Source organism: Fusarium vanettenii (genome assembly GCF_000151355.1).
Source record: "Fusarium vanettenii 77-13-4 chromosome 3 genomic scaffold NECHAsca_2_chr3_3_0, whole genome shotgun sequence".
Classification (NCBI taxonomy): domain Eukaryota; kingdom Fungi; phylum Ascomycota; class Sordariomycetes; order Hypocreales; family Nectriaceae; genus Fusarium; species Fusarium vanettenii.
The window spans coordinates 3,246,244-3,267,806 of NW_003315880.1; the positions used below are offsets into that span (position 1 = coordinate 3,246,244).

A 21,563-nucleotide genomic window follows, 5' to 3' on the forward strand; every position below is an offset into this window, starting at 1 on the left:
TGTTATTCACGTTTGGTGAACGGAACAGACATTTAGCATGGTGAAGGCCGTCCTTAATGAATTTGTGCAAGATTCTTAATCCTTTTGTTGCTCATTCATCGATCATGATCTCTTGTCTGTGTGCCTCGAGGCATTCTTCCTGGTTGCAAACTGCCCCGCGTTGCTTCATGGCGGGGTTCCGTAGTCGGACCTCATTTTCCGCTTGTCGAACTCGGCCCAGAATCCCATAGTCTTGTACGAACTGCGACTTGAGCCGTTCCGTTCTTGTCGGGTTTCGGAATCCGAGGACCTCAGAAATACATTTCATCTTGTATATCATGCCTTGAGCCTTAGGCCCAAGGATGAAAGCTCCTTGCTTGTTGACCAACAACCTGCATACCCTGCACCTCAGATTCAAAGCAGCAAAAATACGAATGAATCATGAAATCCATATACTACTGTTATTTTGCTAGCAAACTACCCATCCCAAAGACACCATTTGTCAACATTCGCCGTTTTCCCCAAATCTATAAACACGCCCAAATCTCAACAACCAAATCTACAGCCGGGGAGAGTCCCCGTTGCTCGAAGTATCGACAACCACCTTTATCACAAGGTTACCGCTCTCGTCCTTGATCTTGCCCGCCATTTTGAAGGCCTCCTCGATGCGGTCCAGGCCCTTGTAACGCTGGGTCACGAGGCAGCTAATGTCGGGCATACCGGCGGGCGGGTTGTTGAGGAGGTCGATGATCTGGCGGTAGGTGTTTGCGTAGCGGAAGACGCCGATGAGGTCGACTTCACGGAGGGAGGCGGCGGACATGGGGAGGGTGAGGATGGGGGTGCCCATGCCGATGATCATGACCTTGCCGCCGGGCTTGGTGGCCTAGTAGAAATGTGTTAGTGGCTTGTCAATGAATCAGATTGCAGTCATAGACTTACATAGATTGCAGTTTGCACACATGTCTCAACACCGGTGCACTCGTAGACAGCTGTAACTTCTCCAACAGCCTCTCCGTTAACTTGGGTCTCCTTGACCATAGCGGCCACCTTCTGGGCATAGGCGAGCTTGTCCTCGATAGTCTGGGGGCGCTCCATGGGGACAACCACGGAAGCGTCAGCGAATCCATTGGAGGTAGCAAAGTCAACACGGTCCTTCAGAATATCGGCGATAATGACGGTCTTGGCCTGATCGGCCTTGGCGACGGCGGCTGCGAGGAGACCAACAGCACCGGCGCCGAGAACCAGGACAGTTGAGCCCTTGGGGAGAGCGGCGCGGTCTCGGGCGTGCATGGCGACGGAGAGAGGCTCAACGAGAGCACCGAGATCGAGGGAGACATTTTCGCGCAGCCTGAGGTCTTGTTAGAACGACTTTAAGCGATCTAGAATGAGAAATACCTACTTGTGACACCACTTGGCAGGATGGTTGATCTTCTCTTGGAGAGTTCCCTGGGCATGAGGGTTTGCCTTGGCTGAGCTGCGGAACTTCATGCCCCGGCAGATGTTGTACCGACCCTCACCGCAGAGCTCACAGGACTCACAGGGCAGACCGACCTCGAGAGCAACGCGGTCTCCAGGGACGAGGTTGGTGACGTCTGAGCCAACAGCGACAACTGTACCGGCGGACTCATGGCCGAGAGTCAAGGGCTCACGGACGATGATGTCGCCATTGCGAAAGTGGTTGTAGTAGTGAAGATCGGAGCCACAGAGGCCGGTGGACTGGACGGTGACCTGGACTTCGTTGCTGGCAGGCTGTGGAAGCTCTCGCTCTTGCTGTACGATGATTAGCTTGGCCAAGCTTCCCAGATAGCTCAACTTACAATACGGAGATCCTTCTCGCCGTGGAGGACGGAAGCTCTTACACGCTCAGTTGCCATTGTGGAGGATATGTGAAAAGGTGGAGAGATGGAGATGGGTAAACTACAGGCCAATTGACGAGTTATGAACACGAGGTGGTATCTAGAAAGAAATAATAAAGGAAAGAAATTATTGGAGAGACGCGAATGGAGGTGAGAGGAAGAGCGCGACGTGGGTTAGTTGTAAAGGCGGGCCGGGGGGATTCAAACCGGGTCCGATATTGGAACGAAACCCGAGAGTCTTCCAGAGGAGCTCAAGGCAAAAAGTACTAAAAGCACACGACTTTCCAGAAGACGCTCGAATGGTAACAGGGGCACTCTGACCGTCACTTTGCCTAGCAAAAAAAATACAATCGCGGGGAGAGGGCCGAGATGGAGCTCGCCCGGGTCGGAAAACCCGCCCCACGATGGATGATGGGCCCCGCGGGAGACGTCCCATGACGCCCCATGACGCCTCTCGGCCCCCATGACAGCGAAAGAGAATGGGCAATTTTTCAATTCTTGCAGCTTCGAAAGCCGTGTCAGGTACAAGTACATTGACTTGATCAGGGGTGTGTGGAAGCTTTAGAAACGTCTTGGTTGGCCAGCCGTCTTACACTGAAAGCCAGGTACACTCCTCCCCCCGCTGACCCGGCTCAAACAAAAACTTGACGGAGCTCCTCCCTCCCGCGGGGTGCTCAAGCGCTAATTCTTCGAGCTGGCTAGCGTTCGCTTCAGTTGTCCGGTCCACTGTTCTTGGAGACGGGATGTTGGAGAATGGCCTAGAATGGTAATCCTCGCCGGCTCATTGTCCAGAGTAGCTGAGAGGAGGGCAACTTTATCCGTCCTCAACTACAAGCTCTACAACAGTTTCTCATGTCTCTGACGGAGTAAAGTTGCCTTGTCGAGAGAAAACATGAGTCGGAAGAGCATAGAGTCATGAGCGTATAGGTACGGGCCGGTCACCCCTCCTTATGGACTTCATGCGGGGCTTTATACGGCGATATGGCCGGTGTCCGGACTTCTCTCCGGCACCTGCGAATGCGAATGCACGCATTAGCTGCTCCTCTCCAACGAGGGCAGGGGCATTACAATTGACAACAGCTCATGGCCTGACTCGGCTCGACTTTACGGGAAAGAATTGGACCATCGTGGCCGAGTTTAAGCCGCTCCAAATGGCGCTTTCCGAAGCCGGGGGCGACTGCCCCTCCATCGTCAACTTTCACCCCGCGGGGGGTCTTGCCCCTCGTTGAATAAAACAAAAACACCATCCTCTGTCCACCCTGTAGCGTAACCTGACATTGTTACAAACTTCACAATGGCTGCTTCATTCTTCTCCCTTGAGGGTCAGACTGCTCTCGTCACTGGTGGCACCCGTGGCATTGGCCAGGCCGTAGCAATTGGTCTTGCCGAGGCTGGTGCCGATGTCATCCTGGTCCAGGTACGTCATCTCATGAGAACTCTGGGAGGGAGAGGTGTGGTGCTGACATGAGAATTGTAGCGGGATACCACTGTCAACTCTACAAAGGAGGCCATCGGGAAGCTAGGCCGAAAGGCCTTTATTTACACTGCCGATCTGTCGTCGCAAGAATCTGTTGCTGCGCTCGTGCCCAAGGTCCTTGCCGATGGACACCAGATTCGCATTCTGGTCAACTGCGCCGGTATTCAGCGACGACATCCTTGCGAGGAGTTTCCCGACAGCGACTTCAACGAGGTGAGTTCAAACAGCCCAGTTGCCCATTTAGGCAATACTGACAAACCCAGGTCATCCAAGTAAACCTCAACTCCGTCTTCACCCTCTGCCGAGACGTTGGAGCCCACATGCTCAACCTCGAGCCCTCCCCCGTCACCGGCCGCCGCGGCAGCATCATCAACTTTGCCTCGCTGCTCACCTTCCAGGGCGGCTTCACCGTCCCCGCCTACGCCGCTTCCAAGGGCGCCGTGGGCCAGATCACAAAGAGCTTCGCCAACGAGTGGACGTCCAAGGGCATCACGGTCAACGCCATCGCCCCCGGCTACATCGCCACAGACATGAACGAGGCTCTGCTGGCGAACCCTGAGCGCCTGGCTAGCATCACCTCGCGCATTCCTGCCGGCAACTGGGGTTCCCCGGAGGACTTCAAGGGTACGTCGGTGTATCTGGCTAGCAAGGCCAGTGGCTACGTGAGCGGCCACATCTTGGTTGTGGATGGTGGTTGGATGGGCCGGTAAAATGTATAGCACGGTGGATGAATACCCAGGATGAAACGAGTATGAATAGAGCATAATAACTTGACCCTAAAATTAAAAACAAGGTGCGTTGATCAATCTCAGAAAGACTGTGAAGTGCGCCTCTTGGGCAATTGTGACTCAGTTGGTCTGAGGCCAGATCATGACGGCATTAGGAGAGGACCGGATCTGGCCCCAGACGCGTCTGAAAACCTCGGAAGGGAAGAATCAACATCGACTTACACCAAGTACCTATCCCTACGACTTGCGGATGCTGGCTAGGAATTTGTGGTCTCAGGGACCAAGACAAAACTAGACGCGGGGAGGACAGAGGGAGGGTCAGCCCCGGATCTCGAAGCAAACATGGGGTTCTAGATGACCCCAAGGTCAGGGCGCGAGCTGAGCTGAACTGATAAGCAGAAGCCGAGAGGCGTCTTGGTTCCTAGTTTTTGCGCTCAAGTCATTGATTGTTTGTTGGGCTAATCATCCCTGTCAGTTCTCCTGTGTCCCGGAACAAGTGCCGCGATCCGTGAAGCTGCATTCGCCATGGCCGTAGCATCTCAATAATCGTGATGATATGCGGAAGCTGTCCCTATCTGTCTTTTCCATGTAAACAACTCATGTCAATTTGAGTCGTGAATGTTTTTTTCTCTGGCATGGACAGTCTTGTAAAGAAATTGTCGTGTTTGAGACATCCAGGAACACCCGAGATTGCCGGATCATCCAAAGGGTACCTGAAATAGCTCCAACTCCCAAATGAAGCCAAGACCAGAACAAACTCTAACGAGGCCGTTGCAACAGCCTCACAGACGCCAAATTCTCCTTGAAGCTGAGATGCAATGATTTTTGAAGAGATAAAAAGACCGTGCGACTGAAGCCATATAATTTACTCCAGGAGGAGGCTTTTTGTAAGGTACCTACCTAAGCCTTTGCATAAAGACATGGCGCCCTTTTTGCTGGCAATCACATGCAAATTTGTTTCACATCTCGTCATCTCTTCCCGTCTGAGGCTTTGCTTCGAGAGTTATCCTTGTTATTATCCCCATGCCCCATGCCACACTCCCAACGACATGCCATGGCCATCCGCCCTTTGCCACGTTCTTATCAACATTCCAGCCGTGTCATTGGTGTTGAGTGCGGCAAGGCGGCCACCGTCGTTACAATGTTCTCCTGGCTACTTCGGAGCTTCTCTAAAGCCTCCCCTTGGATCTGTGCCCTCTCTCTCTCTTCAGAACTCGGACCCTTGAATGCCAGCCTCTTTAATGAGCTTTTGAGACCTAAATAATAGTCTCCGACGTTTACTAGAGTCCAGTTTCCACTCTTGCTCCATGCTCTCTCCGAAAGAGCCTCGATTCTCATCACCATGGACAGCCAGAGCATCATGTCCGACGCCGAGGCTGTACCTCCACCGCAGCCGGGCCGCACCCTGCTGCCCTCGCCTGTTGCTCAAGCTGTCAGTCTCGCAACGCGTTCGACATGCTTAGCCATTCGACTCAGTTCGACAGCTGGCTCTTACGGCCTCGGTGCCGCAAAGGTCACTACCCTATCCTCCCTGGAACTCGCTCGCAGCATGGTCGAAACCGTTCTGGGCCGTGCTGGAAGAGAAACCCTCGCGCGATCCCAAAGCGACTTGGCTGCTGCTGAAGCTGAGTCCATCATTGAAAAAAGTCTCGAGAGCCTCCACCATGCCATGTCACAGGCCGTCTTCTGGACGAGTGCTGGCTTCCACTTGACAAGCACAACATTTTCCATGGCTTCGGGGGTCTCGCAACTAATCTTGTCATCACTTGATCAACTGTTTGGGTCTACTGATTCATCTCGAGCCATCGCCAGCATCATCACCTTGATTCGACGCGAGTTCACAGACACCTCTATTGGAGTTGAAGGAGAGACCGTTGGTGTCATGGACCTTGTCCTTGGCTTGTGCGCATTGGCATACCTACAAAGATGGTGCTGGAAGATGATTGACGAGGATAAGCGTCGGCAAGAGTGTGAAGAGGTCATTTGGGATGTTGTTGTCTTGAATGACGGCGAAAGGATCGATATCCAAGATCGTGCCCCTCGAAGCCCCCTCCACACAAAACCCACGACGCCGCCTTCACGAGGTAACAGTCCTAGCATGTTGCGAAGGGAGGTGGTAGAGGTGTCCCAATCAGCCCCGGCCGACGACGAGGAGGCAGTAGTATGCCGACTCAAGGATGAAATGGTGAAATTACTGCCTGCCGACACTTCCGTCACCATTTCGAACTCCGTCACTTCAACACAGACAATCACAATCGATGTCAATGGGTCCAACCCCTTTCCCCTACCCACACTGCCGGGCGCAGAGATCGTCGAGATGAATGCACCACGGCCTCAAGGGGGCAGTCGCCTCAGCCAACTATCTGATGGGCCTGCTGAAGCCTCAAGTTACCGCGTCGTCTACAAGCTTGAAAGGTCTAGGACTGGAGACACCTCGTTCAAGAGCTGTGAAGAGCCTCCAAGCTCTCCACCCGTAATCGAGTTACCGGATGAGACCCCTCAAGAAGAAGTGCCACCAAACCCACCACCAAAGCCGGCCAAGAAGCCAAGGTCACCTGGGACCAAGTCGCCCCCGCCACGATGCTCAAGGGTCGCCAAGACACTCAATGAACAATCGTCTCGAAGTTCCTCACAAGCAACTGTGAGACCTCGAAGCACCGTCCCGGCTAGAGATGAAAAGGGAAGACTATCACGGGCGAATTCGCCTGCTACGCCGCCAACTTCGCCAACAGAACCCCAGAAACCCTCTAGTTCGAAACGCGAAGCAAACCAGAAGAGGCCCCGGGCACCCATCAATGCAAGCAACACCCGCAATAAAACCAACGGTTCCCGAGAGACCCTTGCAACATCCAGGAAAGTCCTGCCCAAGAGGAAGTCTGACTCGTCGACCAGTAGTAGCCAGACATCAGAGAAGAAAAGTGGTCTAAGACAAGTCCTTCGAGAAGGAAGTCAATCATTCTCCAACATTTGGCACAAGGACACCCCTTCAAACGATAGCAAGCCAAGGCCTCGATCACGAGCATCGACTGTCACTAAGCCCAACAACATCAAGTCAATCACCAGCCCTCCCTCCTCGGTAGAGCAGCGGCGCATTGAAAAGGCAGAGATGATCCCGCGGAACTCTTCTCGTGCGAGTTATGTCTCCGTCCACGAGCGTCGACGTGACTCCATGATTTCTCAGACAGACACATACTCCATCCAATCAACCAACCCAGGTTCAAACCATTCGCCCAGTGTATCTGTGAGTGGGATTACGTTTGACTCTTCCTGGGCAAAGAGTTCCCAGCAGGCCGGCCTCCTTGAGCCACCTCAGTTCAGTCACCATCGGGTGCTTCGGAAAGCTCCAAGCCTATACAGTCTGGCCTCGAATGACTCTCAGTCCTCTTTGGTTCTGTCTTACTACTACCAAAAGAGCGCGTACACGGCGACGGATGCGCTTGGTGGTCTCCGGCGTGATGGCATGGTTGATGGCACGTTTCCCCAGGCACATGTTCTTCGCAACATCACGAGATACATGCGGTTCTCATCTGCTTCTTATGGTTCTGCATTTTTGAAGTTTATGGGAATATCCAAAGAAATGCCTCTCCTGAGAGCTTGGGATAGCACTCACACAGATGTTCGACACTTTGTCCACCATACTGAGTCCGATACCCACAGCATCCTCCTGGCCTCGTTTGTCGACTCTCAGGGTGGAACAGACTCGAGCGGCTCAACCGGAACAGGTGTGCCCCTTGTGCACTACATCTCGTTGGATCACGACGCCAAGGCAGTCGTCCTTGCTTGTCGTGGAACCCTGGGGTTTGAGGATGTCTTGGCTGACATGACCTGTGATTACGATGTCCTCACTTGGCGTGGACGAGGTCACAAGGTACACAAAGGTGTCCATGCTTCCGCTCGCCGCTTGCTATATGGAGGGGACAGACGTGTTTTGCTTACACTTCGGGAGGCATTGCTCGAGTTCCCAGATTATGGGCTTGTGCTTTGCGGGCACTCGCTTGGAGGCGCAGTAACAGCACTGCTTGGAGTTATGCTTTCGGAACCAAATCCCTCTGGCACTGGCTTTATCACTGCTACTGATGCCCCTGACAGATCAGTTGGTGATCAAAAGTCCGATGGCCTTCTCCCCATTCACTCTACTTTACCACCAAGGCGTCCGATTCATGTCTACGCATATGGACCCCCTGGCACAATGTCGGCATCCCTCCGCAAACGCACCCGTGGCCTCATCACTACTATAGTCCATGGAAATGACATTGTGCCTTATCTGTCGTTGGGTGCGCTACACGACTTCCAGGCGGTTGCACTTGCTTTCAAGAATGACCAGCAACAGGCCAAGGCCGAGATTCGTCAGCGAATATGGCAGTCCTTCCAAACAGGTATAGCAGACAAGTGGTATGGTGGGCTGCCTTCGGTTCCCTCGGGGGATACGTCTAAATGGGGGTATTCTGTCTTGCAAGGCCTGAGAGTAGGCATGACGAACCGAAAGCTAGTGCCACCAGGAGAGGTGTTCACTATCGAGAGCCAACGGGTTTTGAGACGCGATGCCTTCCTTCTTCTGGAGGAAGACAACATTGGCAAACCAGCGCAGAGGATTGTGCTCAAGTACGTCAAGGACGTCGAGGCACGTTTCAGGGAGATGAGGTTTGGGACGAGTATGTTGGTTGATCACAACCCAGCCAAGTATGAGGAGGCTTTGAACAAGCTTCGTCTTGGAATTGCAGAGTAACATTGATGACTGATACCCAGGGGAGTATAGCCAGGATGGCCAAGTATTTCCCTTGATCGGAGATGTACAATAGTGTCGGTTTGGATAATCTATAACGAAGGATGACTGGGTTAAAATAGGAATGGCTCATTACATTTTATCGCATTGACTACACATTTTCTCTCATACATAAAGCATCCAAATATTGACTTAGTCCGCCGTCGTGGTAATTATCTTGCCCTCATCATCATAAAAGATCTCCTTCACCTTGACAGACCGAAGGTGATCCACGCCCTTGCTCAGTTCACAGTCGTGATGAAACAAATAGGTCTTGCCCTTGAACTCGACAATCGAATGGTGCGTCGTCCATCCCAGAACAGGCTCCAGGATACGCCCACCATAGGTGAAGGGTCCGAGGGGGGACTTGCCCGTCGCGTAGCAGAGGAAGTGGGTGTCACCGGTAGAGTAGGAGAAGTAGTAAGTGTCACCTCTCTTGTGCACCCACGCAGCCTCAAAGAAGCGACGGTCGTGGTCATCGCCTAGAATCGGCTTACCCGTCTCTGGTGCGAGGATGGTGATCTCTTGAACCTCGCCTTCAAACTGGTACATGTCTTCGGTGAGCTTGCCGACCCTAGGTCCCTGGGCGATCACCCCTTCACCGCTGACTTCCTTAGGGCCTTGCCATTCTGGGTCAAAGATGTCGTTGCCCTTTTGGTAGCACTGGAGCTGTCCGCCCCAGAGACCGCCGAAGTAGAGGTACGCCTGACCGTCATCGTCGACAAAGGACGCTGGGTCGATGCTGTAACTCCCCTTGATGGGTTCAGGATCCGGCGTGAATGGGCCTTCTGGCTTATCCCCGACAGCAACGCCGAGACGGAAGATGCCCTTCTTGTCTCTGGCGGGGAAGTACAGGTAATACTTGCCGTTCTTCTCGGCGGCGTCTGGGGCCCAGAGTTGCTTGGAGACCCAGGGGACGTCCTCCATCTTCAGGACCACACCGTGGTCGGTGACCTCACCGGGTGGTGAGAGGCTGTCAGTGCTGAAAACATGGTAATCAGCCATGTCGTACTGGTCACCATTGTCGTTGAACTTGATGTCTGTCTCGCGGTCGTGCGAGGGGTAGATGTAGACCTTGCCATTGAAGACGTGGGCCGAGGGATCGGCGGTATAAATGTTTGTAATGAGGGGCGCCATGTTGACAAGTTTGAGAAGAAGGCGTGTATAAACAAGAGTTTGATGTGTTTTGGTATAAGTCGTGCAATGTGAAGCTTGGGAAGTGGCTCAATATATGATGTGAAACCCCGCGTATAATTGCAAGGTCCATGTGAAGCTCTACCCCAGACAAACCATGCAATTTATCCAGAAGTACCCCCCATTTTACCCGCTTCTTCCTCTGAGCCGCCTAATAGTAGTGCAGGCAAGTTGTCTTGGGACCTTTCAAGGTGGGTTCATGTGGTCGGGATGCCGGCTCGGTAATCCGGTGGGCGGGGTTCACGGCGCGGAGTCGAGATTCGGCGACGACACCGCGTTAGAGCTGTAACACCCGAGTGGACAGTTCATATCATATCCGTTGTTGAAAGACGACTTTTCGAAAAAGACAGCTGTGGCGGTGGGGAGGCCAAGACTCACAAGACCTCGATGCCGGTATTTCTCCAGGGTAAATAGCCTTGTCGGCTGTGACATCTGGTGACATCCATGATGGCCAGCCTTGGACTTGAGGTGTGCTTGTCCCATGTGACGGTTTCGTGTGATGGTGTAGACGAGAGCCTCGAATATCGTCATGCTTTTGGGTCTTTCAATGGGTCGGCTGGTAGGCGACAGGATGGTTCGTGCAAATCTGATCCACGAGGCATTAATGTGCGACGATGAGACGCCTGTTTTTCCCTGCAGGGCAAGCCACAGAGCGCCCAGAGCCTTATGTCTTGTTGATGCTGTAGTTTGACTTCTCATGGATCTAGAAGTCTTGGATGCCCGTCTCACCCCGTCTTCGTTGTTGGTCTGTTCCCGACGCCTCCTCGTCAACCCAGCTCGGCTCTTCATCATCGAACCAGGCATCTTGGGCGTCCCGCCTGATCATAGTGTCGAGGTCTTCATCCTCATCGATGGGGCGATAATCAATGTCTTCGTCGAGACCATGGACGAATCGCTCTTCCAGAAATGCATGCCACAGCTGCAGGCCGTGAGCCTTGTCGGTCGCTGGCTTTTCCCACGGATGCTCGAGGTCACCGTCAGAGTTCTCCATGCCGTTCGGCGTGCGCCCTGACCCATTTGACTCTTTCAAATTGGAGAGCTTGGACTCTCCACGTTGTAGGTCAGCCTCGAGGGTCCTGCCATAGCCCTTCACTTTGCCCTCGGCTTCACGCTCCTCGGCTGTCTGAAACCGCTTCACTAGGCGTTCATAGAGGACGGGATCTGGCCATTTGTTAGCTTTCAAGTTTGGCCAGGCGGATTGAATAAAAATACCTGCTAGTTCATGCTCTATACTCTCAAAGTAGGATGGGTGTCGTGCCAAATGCTCACGCCGCCGATTCTGCGCCTGGATTTGCGCAAGCCGCCTTGGCGATTTGGGTCGACGCGGAATTGGCTTGTCGAGCGTCTCCTCGCTTTGAGGCAGTATCGGATGAAGGATCGGTGCCATTGAAATGATTAATGGGCGTGGACTGAAACGATTGATGAAGGGTGACAGTTGGATATCCTGGCCTCTGGTAATTCATGATTGGACATGTTGAGTGTACAAAAAGGTTGGGGGATGCTTCATAAGCTGACATAATTATAGGTACGCTCTTCTCATAAGCATGGTCATAAATCATCAAATATTTATGTCAGCTACCTAAAGTGGGCGCTCTTTTTTGTGAGCCAGTGTCTGCACAGTGGAGATCCCCCGCCAAAGCTTGATTTCGTCACTCATCATGTTTCAATATTGCTTGATGATCTCTTCCCTTTGCCACTACCAATTTTGACATTGATTTCAACTCGATTAATCGCTGGCAGCATCATGTGCCTCTCCTGTGGATGCCCGAACGAGTGCTAGCATGCATGGTGCTAGAAAGGATGCTCACACCTTGCCAAAACCTATCACTTTCGCCCGCATTGGGGGCAACAACACTGACATGAAATCCAGGCAAACAACACAGCACACAACAAACGCGCAGGCGGTAGACGCGGTGGCATGTGAAGAGGCGCGCCGCTGTACATGTGAGATGTGACAGCCTGAGAAGGTGGATTCTTCAGAAGCCTCAGCTGAACAGACAGGATCAAACGCATCCCAATCCGATCGAAACGGGGCTCAAAAGACCCAAAGAACCGGGTCGCCGGGGTTCCGTTGTGAGGGATTGGGGCTTGATTGATCATCTTTGACAGTCCGGGTGAGGCGACAGAAAGAGCACGTCGACGACCCAACTTGGATGACCCCTGTCGGATGGAGACGCTCGGGAGGGCGTTGAATGGGCAGAATAGCCTTGGATGGATGCTGTGAGCTGTGCATTGTACAGCTCCAGGGCCGCGCTGGCTCGGCTTTAAATTACCACACCAGAAGCATGCGTGCGCAATCGCGGGCTATCGATGTTCGACAGCCCAAGCTGGACGAGGGGAGCATCACGGTGACCAACTTTTGGGCGACGCCGTATTTTCCCCCTCCTCATCTTCTTTTTTTTACATATCATCATCGCCATATTCCTTCTTCTCCCTCATTCCGGTTCCTAGACTCCTTTTTTGTTTACCGTCTATTTCTCTCCTTAATCATCATATGTGACATCAGCCTCATTTCTGATACCCTGTCCGAGGGACCTTGGTCATCGTCGATGTTGCGAAGCTACTGACCGGCTGGCCACGAACCCTGCGGCCTTCGTTCTTTTCATCTCTTCTTTCCTGTGTTCCGTTTCTCCCACGTCTTTCCTTTCGAGCGGATCTCTCGTCATCTGTGAGCAATTGGTATCCCCTCTTCCTTGTCTCACCCGCCCTGCCATACCACCTGGAGCTCCAGTTCCAGCTCCAGCTCCAGCTCCAGCTCCACGCCTCGGCCGTGTCCTGCCAGCTCAGCAGGCCCATGCCGTCCTGATGGGGGCTACCGACATTGCCTCGCGCCTCAGAGCCAAGTTCACAAAGCGAAGGCATTCGACTGCTGGCTCGCTGGCATCGTCAGCTCAGAGCTTCACCGACACAACATCGTCGCACGGCAGCCGCCCCTTCTGGGATCGGGATCGAGCTCGCCAGGGGTCTGGCGCTGAAGGAGACCGCTCCTCTCGTCGGGCTGTCAGCCATTCTCGAGGTACCGCGAGCACAAGGCGTGGAACGACATCAACGCCTGATGGCTCCCAACGACAAGATGATAGTGAAGAGGTTGAGGTTTGCCCACAAGGTTCAAATATAGCAAACTCAATCCCGGCTACGGACAGCTCCTCGGAGTCGGCGGTTCCACCGGCTCATGACCATTCCACAGCGCCAGACACTGCGACCGGTTCAGTGCTGAAACAGCCGGCCTCGCCTGAAGACCACCAGAGCCTCGGCGGCTTGCCGCTTACAACCGTCGCTAGCTCCAGTGACCAGCCTCTGCCGAGAAACGATCTGCAAGGCTCCTCACACCCACCGCAACCTCGTCCGCCGCGTTTGACTTCCCCTTCGTCCAAGCCATTAGATTCTTCGACGCCCTCATCATCGCCATCTCGACCGCGTCAGGCCAGCTCGAACCTCGGCCGCATCCACGAAGACGCAACCTCCGCGTCACCAGTGTCTCCAACGGCCCACCCAAAGTCGGTCCCTGACCTTGACTTGGACACTGGTCCTGAAGCTGCCCGACACCATGACGACGAGCCGTTGAGTCCCGATCAAGCCGCCGCACCCTCCTCTCCCAAGTCCGCTGCCTTTGTGCCCCTGACACCGGCGCTACCTTCGGCTTTTGCCCTGTCCCCTGGGCTCCCCCCGACCGCGGCTCCGTCGATACCGGGTTCGCCAGCACCACGGCCTGCCCCGCCGCCGCGACGACAGAGCTTGCTGTCCAACCGTCAAACGACCTTGATCAAGACACTTCTTCATAACCAGCCTTCGACGAATGAGCTAGTCGCTGACAATTCCACGCTCATACCTATTGACGGCAACATGGTGACCCGCAAGATTTGGGTCAAGCGGCCTAATGCCTCGGCCACGCTCGTTACCGTCAACGAGGACGATCTCGTCGACGATGTTCGCGATATGATTCTACGAAAATATGCAAACTCGCTCGGACGGACCTTTGATTCTCCCGATCTGAACATTCGTATATGTCCTCGAGACCAACACCAAGAACGATTCCTCAGCCCCGAGGAGCCTATGGGCCGAACACTCGATGCATACTATCCTGGCGGCCAGAGCGTCGAAGAAGCACTCGTCATTGACATTCCCCGGCGCCAACCCAAGGCTTCGCCTCGCCCTGCTGGGCCTGCTTATATTGGGAATATCTATTATAGTGAAGATGGTCGACCTACGGAGACAAGCGAGGGATACTTTCCCATTGTTGGCGCCCATGCCGGTGCCGTATCTTCACCACATCCTCCAGCGCAGGGCCAGTTGCAATCTAATGCACAAGCACCGCACTCTATCGCAGTGCTTGGTACTGGTCACATCCCTCCAATTCCATCCCCTGGAGGTACTAGACGCGGATATCCACCTCAGCGCCCGAGAGGAGTCCGGACTCACACATCGTCGCCAACGATTCTAGCTAATGGCTCGTCCACGTCATTGGCCGCCGCTGCCACCGTGAACCACGCGAATCATGGTACGCAGCATTTTAATCCGAGACTACCGCACTCGCGAACTCATTCAAACTCGTCAGATGCCCCCGGCATGCCTCCGGCCGCCCCTCCTCTACCGACACCACCAGCTCCCGAGCCTGCGCCAGTCCGTTCCGCAACTCCTCCGCCCGCCATCTCGTCACCTCGACTTCCGAATAGCCGTCCTAAGAAGAGCAAGAAGGTCGAGCATCCGAACCTACCTCCAGGCATGCTCAATGGCGGGGTACCTCCTATCAATGTTCTCATTGTCGAAGACAACCCAATCAACCTAAAGCTTCTGGAGGCGTTTGTCAAGCGGCTGAAGGTGAGGTGGTCGTCAGCCATGAATGGGCGAGACGCTGTCAAGAAGTGGAGAAACGGCGGATTCCATCTGGTTCTGATGGACATTCAACTCCCTATCATGAACGGCCTGGATGCGACTCGGGAAATTCGACGATTGGAAAAAGTCAACTCGATCGGCGTATTCTCTTCTACTCCTAATAGCGGTAGCGTCCCCGAAGAGAATCCCGACGAGCTCAAAGATCAGGATCGACTGGAAAACACGACTCTTTTTAAGAGCCCCGTCATTATTGTTGCTTTGACTGCTAGCTCCCTTCAAAGCGACAGACACGAGGCTTTGGCGGCCGGTTGCAACGACTTCTTGACCAAGGTCTGTTCTAGTATACTCTCTTCACATAGGATCTCTTGCTGACTGATCGGTAGCCTGTTAACTTCGTTTGGCTTGAGAGGAAAGTCATGGAATGGGGTTGCATGCAAGCCTTGATCGACTTTGACGGCTGGCGCAAGTGGAAGGAGCTTTCTCAAGAGGCCGAAAAGGACGAAGCCGCCAAGAAGGCGGCAGCAGTAGCGGCCAAGGCCAAGTCCAAAAAGAATCGGCTGTCGAGCTCTAAGGGGAGCTAATGGCCTTGCTCTTGTTCGCTATCAAGCCCCTGAGTAAATACGCCGAACAGGGACGGAAACCGAGGCATGTACACCTCAGGCTAATACGCTGGTTGGATAGATTTTCTTCTGGATGACTTGCTCAGCCTTGATTTGTCTGGATTAATGTCTTGCATTATGTGGTTGTCAGGATTGGATAGCTGGGAGTTGTGGTGATGGTTGGCGCTTGCATGACGGCTCAGGTAACAGATACACACGAATACCAATTTCTTTCAATATCAATAATTTTATTAAGCATGAAATTCCATGAAGTAAAATTGAAAGCCGTGAGATAACTTGGTCAATACAACATCCAACAATAGAGAGACTTGTCGTTGAGATGACATTGCCTGGCATACTCAATTGGGTGGGTCCATTGGCACACTGTGGGCTGGTATTTCGGATATTAGTAATTCCGTGGACCTGAAAAATTGCTGCTGCTTGACAATGCACACCCCAACCTCAATCAAACCAGCTTCTCTGAACTTCCACCCAACCAATTCTAATCAATTGGTTCCGGGTCGCATGTAATGCAGCTCGTGGTCAGAGACTTCTCGAAGCCGCTATAGTCATGCCTCCCAGATTATGCGGCGCGTCGGTGCCGCTGGCTGGCCTCGATGCCGCCGCCTCTCTCTCCTCGAGGACCGCCGCGCCATTTGTCCGGACCTTTTCGACGACACCATGCCGCGAGAAGATGAGCAAGGGCCGCATGATGATGTTTGAGTGGCTCAACTCGACCAACGGCAGGAACCTGGCGGAATCGAATGGCTCTCCCAACTACCTCGGTCCCTACCAAGACCAACCTTTTCCCCTCAACCCTCTCTTCCGGAGTCAGCCTGTGTTGGACGATTCGACTCGGGAGCTCATCTACGACAAGGTGGTGCGTCGGGGAGAGTCGCTCAAGGCTGTGTCTGCTGAGATGCACGTCGACGTGAGGAGAGTTGCTGCCGTGGTGCGGTTGAAGGAGGTGGAGAAGCAATGGGTGACAGATGTGAGTGCTTTTTTTCTGATTTCGTTTTGCTTGCTGTGATGAGACTACACAAAATTTTTCGATTAGTCTTGAAGACATTCCAATGGTTAGACACTTGTATATCCTGATAGCAACACTAATACCTCGCTTGTATCGCACTCCTTGATTTGGCATCAAGCTAACACACTCAAAAGGGCAAGGAACTAGCTACTCCCTACGCCAAGGCTGTCATGAAGATGCTCCCCAAGACCTCCTTCCGAGAAGGCGAGGAGAACGAGCCTCACGAACCCATTAACGAGATCCACGTCCACAACCTCACCATGCAACAACTCTTCCAACCCGTTTCCGAATCCCGACACTTTACCCGAGAAGACGCCGCAAAGGCCTTCCATGACAAGATGCTCTCAGCTGACAAGCGATCGCCTCAGCCTGAGCTGATTGACATGGAGCGGGAAGTGTTTGAGGGTGCTGACCGTGAGGAGAGCCTGAAGAAGTTCCAGGAGGCCACACAGGCAGAGGAGGACAAGGTTGCCCAGAAGATTATGGAGCAGCGCCAGCGTGAGGAGTCACGGACGAGGAGGGTAAAGACTGACCGGTACGAGTTCCGGTTCAAGGAGGTCAACGTTGACGATGTTGGACGTGACGGCCGGTCGAGGAGAGGAACCGGCTGGCGGTACGGTGCGCCGCACGAGGACCGCAAGCGCGGATTGGTCAAGATTCCCACATCTGTTCCTTGAAGTGTATTACTATGTATGTCGTATGTGTGATGGGATATGGGGGATCGCCTTACTTGGCCAGCGGCGCAACTGTACTATAAGAATACCAACGCCATGTATAAAGTCATGAACTAATTAGACATGGATGATGTGCTATGAGAGCACGATATTCTATTTATGCTAACGACTGACCTCGATTTTCATCCCCCTCTGCTTTTGTGTGCCTCTCACGTACTCGTGCTCGGCACGATCAAGTTCTTCCTAATCTGCTCAACCTCTTCCTGCGAGAGGCCACATTTCTCAACGACATATTGTTCTACGGAGCCATGCTGTTCGCGCATGGCCTTTAGAGCTCCAAGCATGTTCTCTGGCTTCGCACCAAGCATGCGCTTGGCGCCCTCCGGGTTGCCTTGAAGCTCGGGGCTCTTCATCACCGCGCTGAGAAGCTGTTCCCTAAAGTCGCCCAGCCCGGCCTCCGTGAGACTATACTCGCGAGCGATGGTCTCGTCATCGACGCCGCAGATGGACAAGACAAATGCGCAGACAACACCTGTTCTGTCTTTGCCCGCCGTGCAGTGGACGAGTAACGGAGAGGGGTCCGGCTTGGCTAGGTGAGAGAGGATCGTCTTGATAGGTCCAATGCCCGACTCCCAAATGGACCGATAAGCTTCCGTGAATCCCTCATGTCCCTCGGCGGTGTAGTTCTGATAGCGTAGGGCGATAGCCTCCGGACTGTAGTCATCGTCCATAAAGACGGGGACGAAGACGCGTTCAGCACCGGGCCACTCCCGAATTGCCGAGGAGTAGCGCTCAATCTCTGGCTTGGAGCGCAGGTCATAGACGTGCGAGATCTTGAGGTCCTGGAGATGCGAGACGCCCTCATCGGTGACTCCGGATGGATCAGCGGAGCGGAAGACGACGCCGGGCCTGATGGTGTAGCCCGGTCGGGAGGCGATGGGGATCGGATGACCTCCGAGGTCCCGGAAGTTGGGGAGGCCGGGGATGTGGTGGAAAGGGGGGCCGAGATCGGACATGGCTGATATGGGCTTGGCTTATGGACAAGAGGAAACTAGACGATATGTAGCTATATCACTTTAGATCCCGAGATGTTTTTTTAATGGTTTCATGTGTTACGGGCCGTGATGATGGATGTGGATGTCAAGTTGCGGTCGGAAGAGTGGGGCATGACAACTCGTGCCGAGGCATGGGAATTGAGAGGGTACGAACCCGAGGGGATCCTTGTTATGGAAAACTACGTTCAAGAGAGGAACTATATCACCTATGATGCAAATGGGAGGAATGGAAAGTCGAGACTCTATTGGGTTAGATACCTTGGCCCTAATGTAAGAGTTGCTCCGATACTGTACCACGTTGGCCATAGGCAGCTGGTGCTGACACTTGACAATAGTAATAGTAATATGGCTGAAGTGGCAAAGATCGAGACAGTTACAAAAAAAGAATGAATTTTATCTATCCCGCACGTGAGTGCCAGCTCTCTAGTGAAGATAAGAAATATTGTTACATCCCAAGCGAGTGCTCCCATAGCATCTAATCCACCAATCCTCCCCAAATCCAACGCAGTCTAGACAAAGGAAAGGGCATCATTCCCCCGGCGGTAAAGACCGGACGATCTTTTAGATCCGGCTTCCGCTGATCAGGCTGCAGCGTAGTGGCAACGGGAACAGCGTCGAACTTGACACGAATGGCAAACCGGGTCAGTGAACATGCTGAACCAGCCCCCGTTGCAGTTGCACTGGTCCATAATTAGCATCTCAGCATCAAAAGAAGTAGCATATTTGGTCCAACATACGCATTGCCATACTCGCGGCGTGTTAGCCAAGTTGACAGGTCGACGGTGGCTCTCGGTAGAGTTGCTGTCGTTGCTGTTGAATGTTAGGGGCTGAAGCAGAGCGTTATCCAAGAAACATACCAGTGGGTGTAAGCCATCTTGACGAAGAGCAAGAAGAAGTCAATGTTTGCGGTGGTGATGTTGATATTGATGAGTGTCTTTGTAATGAAGCTTGTTTGTTTGTGTCTTCCTTAAAGTCCTTGGCCAGACATCCAGATATATACTCGATCCAAGAGGCCTCGACATTTCACACTGGTTTTGCTCTGCCCCGGGATATCCAAGTGAAAGTATCACAACTGAAATGCCCCGGCAGTGCTATCTCGGTGAGCGCAGCCATATGAGCCTCCCAGGCACTCACAGTGCCTCCTATCGCCATCTCGATCACAGTTGTCCAAGGGGTCAATATCCACAGAGGTGGGAGAGAGCCCACTTCAATTTGCGCACAATCACAGGTGATATTCCTAATTACCTACAGAAAGCCTTGTACAATGACTACAAGGCACAAATGCTAAGCCTCTGTTTTTATGAAAGTACACCGGCTAGCTTCCTCATGTTTTGGCGCTGAGTTTCGCAGTGTCAAGAAGGCAACGAGCTCTAGTGGAGTCGAACTAGTTTAGTTGACAGCAGCCTAGAACTGCTGACGTCTTGTTTAGCGTTCAGACTGGGCACACTTGTGCTCTCACGGCTAATAAGCCAGTGAGCCTTGTGAAATTAACTTTGAAAGGTTCATCACAAGCCCTGTTTTGGGCCAATTCCTTGAAATCAAGTGAGTAGCCACAAAGGTGCTGCTGCTTTGCCCCGTGACCACCTCCCTCCGCAGAGCCGCATGGGCAGGCTGGGCAACTGACACGAGATGATGTGTGGCGGTGCTCGGCGTGCATCCCTGGGCATCCAGGCAGCTATGAAACGAGCAAATGAAGAGGACGAGATGCACTTAAACCCAGCACCTTTGCTTCACTTTGTGCAGCCCTGCGCGTTTTCTAGAAGCTTTCTCTGCACAACTGGATGGATGCTGCGTGGGTCGAATGTCTTAGCCTCAACACCACCAAGACTGGACCCATGGATCTCTAAATTGACGACCATGTCGATTCGTGCATTTGCGGAGGTGTCCAGGTTCTTTGGGTCAAGGTGATTGCGGCATCTTTACGTCTTTTGGGTGTGTCTTGAGTTTATTTCTCCAAATTTATTTTAGTTTATTTTAAGCCCCTGGCTTGGCGTAGCGGCCACGGTCGGCGATGTGCTTCCTCTAGGTTTCATCTCACATCAACCCCATGACTTTTATGCACGTTCTCATCAAAGTAGATATTGCATGGACGAGATCTGGCTTCTATTTAAGCTTCAAGTCAACTATAAAATCCCCCATTAGCTCCTGAATCTGGGGAGTCCTTGGCTAAACATCAATCTGAAAAATGAACTGGTTCAGACGTGACCAAGCATCATCTCCCGAGAAGTCCCAAGAGGACCCTCCACCCTACGACGATGATTCTCCAAGCGCACCTGAAAAGATAATCGCATCAGATTCCAGCGACATGGTTGCAAGCGGCCCACCGACCATTGCTGGCAAAAGAGTAGACTACTGCATCGATTGGTCAAAGCCGCATTTCTCCGCCAAGTACTGCAATCCAGGGTTATTGGGAGTGTGGCCATATGAGCCTAGCTTTCGAAGAGATTTTGGTCTCCTTTTCAGAGAGAGAGCTTCCCGCAACCAGATGACATCACTGCATCCCGGAGAGAGGAAGCATGTGATTCATCCTGATCAAGATTGGACCCAACAGTGGGCGTGGGCAATCTTCATCAGAGTCCTCAGTGATCCCGACCAGCCTACCTCCAATATCAGATGCAACATCAAAATTCTTGCCAAAGATCTGCCTGCTCAGCTTCGAGATAAAGAAATCTGCTGGAGCACAATCAACTGGAACTCAAAATATGACATAGTTGATGTAAGAAGGAAATTTCCCAGAAGGAGAGCTTCTGGATGCGATACCTCGCATTCTCCACACCGGAGCCTTTGCAAGAGAAACCATTACACTCTCGAAGTTGGGTTGCCGAAGTGGCAGTGGGGCACAAAGACGAGGAATGGCTCAAGGACCATGATTTCCGGACGACGCTTTCACCCCAAAACATTGAGATGTATGCTCAACCCACATGCTGCTTGATTCATTCACTAATTCAAGTATGACAGTGCTGAAATTGACCAGCGGACGGCACCGGGACGATGCAAAAAAGTTGTCATGTTTCGTCGAGGGATCTTGTATGGAAACGACATGACGGGCCAGAGGGTTGAAGCCTGGAGGGACGAGTTTACCAAGAGTTTTGGTGCTTTCATTGAGCCAATGCTGTCATATCAGCAGTACTGTTGAGTTGCTCCGAACAAGTCATGGGAGCGGGGGAGGCAATGAAGGGATGAGATAGTGCGGAAATAGAATAATCCGGTCCAGCTTCAGAATCAAGGTTGCTTGGGGTCAGGGGTCATTGGTCTGGCTAAAACAAGCTCGCCCCACCACTACGTCATCGTTCTCAGCTGTTGATTCACAACAATTTCCAAGGACCGTCACAACTTTTGTTGATTTAGATGACCTGGCTGCCCTAGTCGCCCAGAA

The 21,563-nt window shown here is 52.9% G+C and overlaps 9 protein-coding genes across 9 annotated transcripts; 5 read left to right on the plus strand and 4 right to left on the minus strand.

Moving 5' to 3' along the window:
* Positions 1-538: 538 nt before the first annotated feature.
* NECHADRAFT_36217 (uncharacterized protein) lies at positions 539-1,853 on the minus strand (the record flags this gene model as incomplete). The annotated part of the gene is made up of 4 exons (XM_003053291.1): positions 539-862; positions 919-1,327; positions 1,379-1,749; positions 1,797-1,853. 4 exons carry the CDS (start codon positions 1,851-1,853, stop codon positions 539-541), a joined length of 1,161 nt encoding a protein of 386 aa, XP_003053337.1.
* A 1,240-nt stretch (positions 1,854-3,093) lies between these two features.
* NECHADRAFT_103884 (uncharacterized protein) lies at positions 3,094-4,116 on the plus strand. The gene is made up of 3 exons (XM_003052784.1): positions 3,094-3,252; positions 3,313-3,525; positions 3,576-4,116. Exons 1-3 carry the CDS (start codon positions 3,130-3,132, stop codon positions 4,020-4,022), a joined length of 783 nt encoding a protein of 260 aa, XP_003052830.1. The 5' UTR covers positions 3,094-3,129; the 3' UTR covers positions 4,023-4,116.
* Positions 4,117-5,400: 1,284 nt separating this feature from the next.
* On the plus strand, positions 5,401-8,766 carry NECHADRAFT_67740 (uncharacterized protein; the record flags this gene model as incomplete). Its single annotated transcript, XM_003052785.1, has 1 exon — positions 5,401-8,766. The coding sequence occupies one exon, from the start codon at positions 5,401-5,403 to the stop codon at positions 8,764-8,766; it is 3,366 nt and encodes a 1,121-aa protein (XP_003052831.1).
* Positions 8,767-8,955: 189 nt separating this feature from the next.
* Positions 8,956-9,939, minus strand: NECHADRAFT_35135 (glycoside hydrolase family 43; the record flags this gene model as incomplete). Its single annotated transcript, XM_003053292.1, has 1 exon — positions 8,956-9,939. The coding sequence occupies one exon, from the start codon at positions 9,937-9,939 to the stop codon at positions 8,956-8,958; it is 984 nt and encodes a 327-aa protein (XP_003053338.1).
* A 760-nt stretch (positions 9,940-10,699) lies between these two features.
* NECHADRAFT_35624 (uncharacterized protein) lies at positions 10,700-11,383 on the minus strand (the record flags this gene model as incomplete). The annotated part of the gene is made up of 2 exons (XM_003053293.1): positions 10,700-11,157; positions 11,209-11,383. 2 exons carry the CDS (start codon positions 11,381-11,383, stop codon positions 10,700-10,702), a joined length of 633 nt encoding a protein of 210 aa, XP_003053339.1.
* Positions 11,384-12,801: 1,418 nt separating this feature from the next.
* Positions 12,802-15,410, plus strand: NECHADRAFT_78229 (uncharacterized protein; the record flags this gene model as incomplete). Its single annotated transcript, XM_003052786.1, has 2 exons — positions 12,802-15,159; positions 15,213-15,410. 2 exons carry the CDS (start codon positions 12,802-12,804, stop codon positions 15,408-15,410), a joined length of 2,556 nt encoding a protein of 851 aa, XP_003052832.1.
* A 589-nt stretch (positions 15,411-15,999) lies between these two features.
* NECHADRAFT_36678 (uncharacterized protein) lies at positions 16,000-17,135 on the plus strand (the record flags this gene model as incomplete). Its single annotated transcript, XM_003052787.1, has 2 exons — positions 16,000-16,419; positions 16,593-17,135. The coding sequence occupies 2 exons, from the start codon at positions 16,000-16,002 to the stop codon at positions 17,133-17,135; spliced, it is 963 nt and encodes a 320-aa protein (XP_003052833.1).
* A 119-nt stretch (positions 17,136-17,254) lies between these two features.
* Positions 17,255-18,262, minus strand: NECHADRAFT_103887 (uncharacterized protein). The gene has a single exon (XM_003053294.1). The coding sequence runs from the start codon at positions 18,146-18,148 to the stop codon at positions 17,342-17,344; it is 807 nt and encodes a 268-aa protein (XP_003053340.1). The 5' UTR covers positions 18,149-18,262; the 3' UTR covers positions 17,255-17,341.
* A 2,110-nt stretch (positions 18,263-20,372) lies between these two features.
* Positions 20,373-21,323, plus strand: NECHADRAFT_78232 (uncharacterized protein; the record flags this gene model as incomplete). The annotated part of the gene is made up of 3 exons (XM_003052788.1): positions 20,373-20,705; positions 20,924-21,093; positions 21,146-21,323. The coding sequence occupies 3 exons, from the start codon at positions 20,373-20,375 to the stop codon at positions 21,321-21,323; spliced, it is 681 nt and encodes a 226-aa protein (XP_003052834.1).
* Positions 21,324-21,563: the final 240 nt, after the last annotated feature.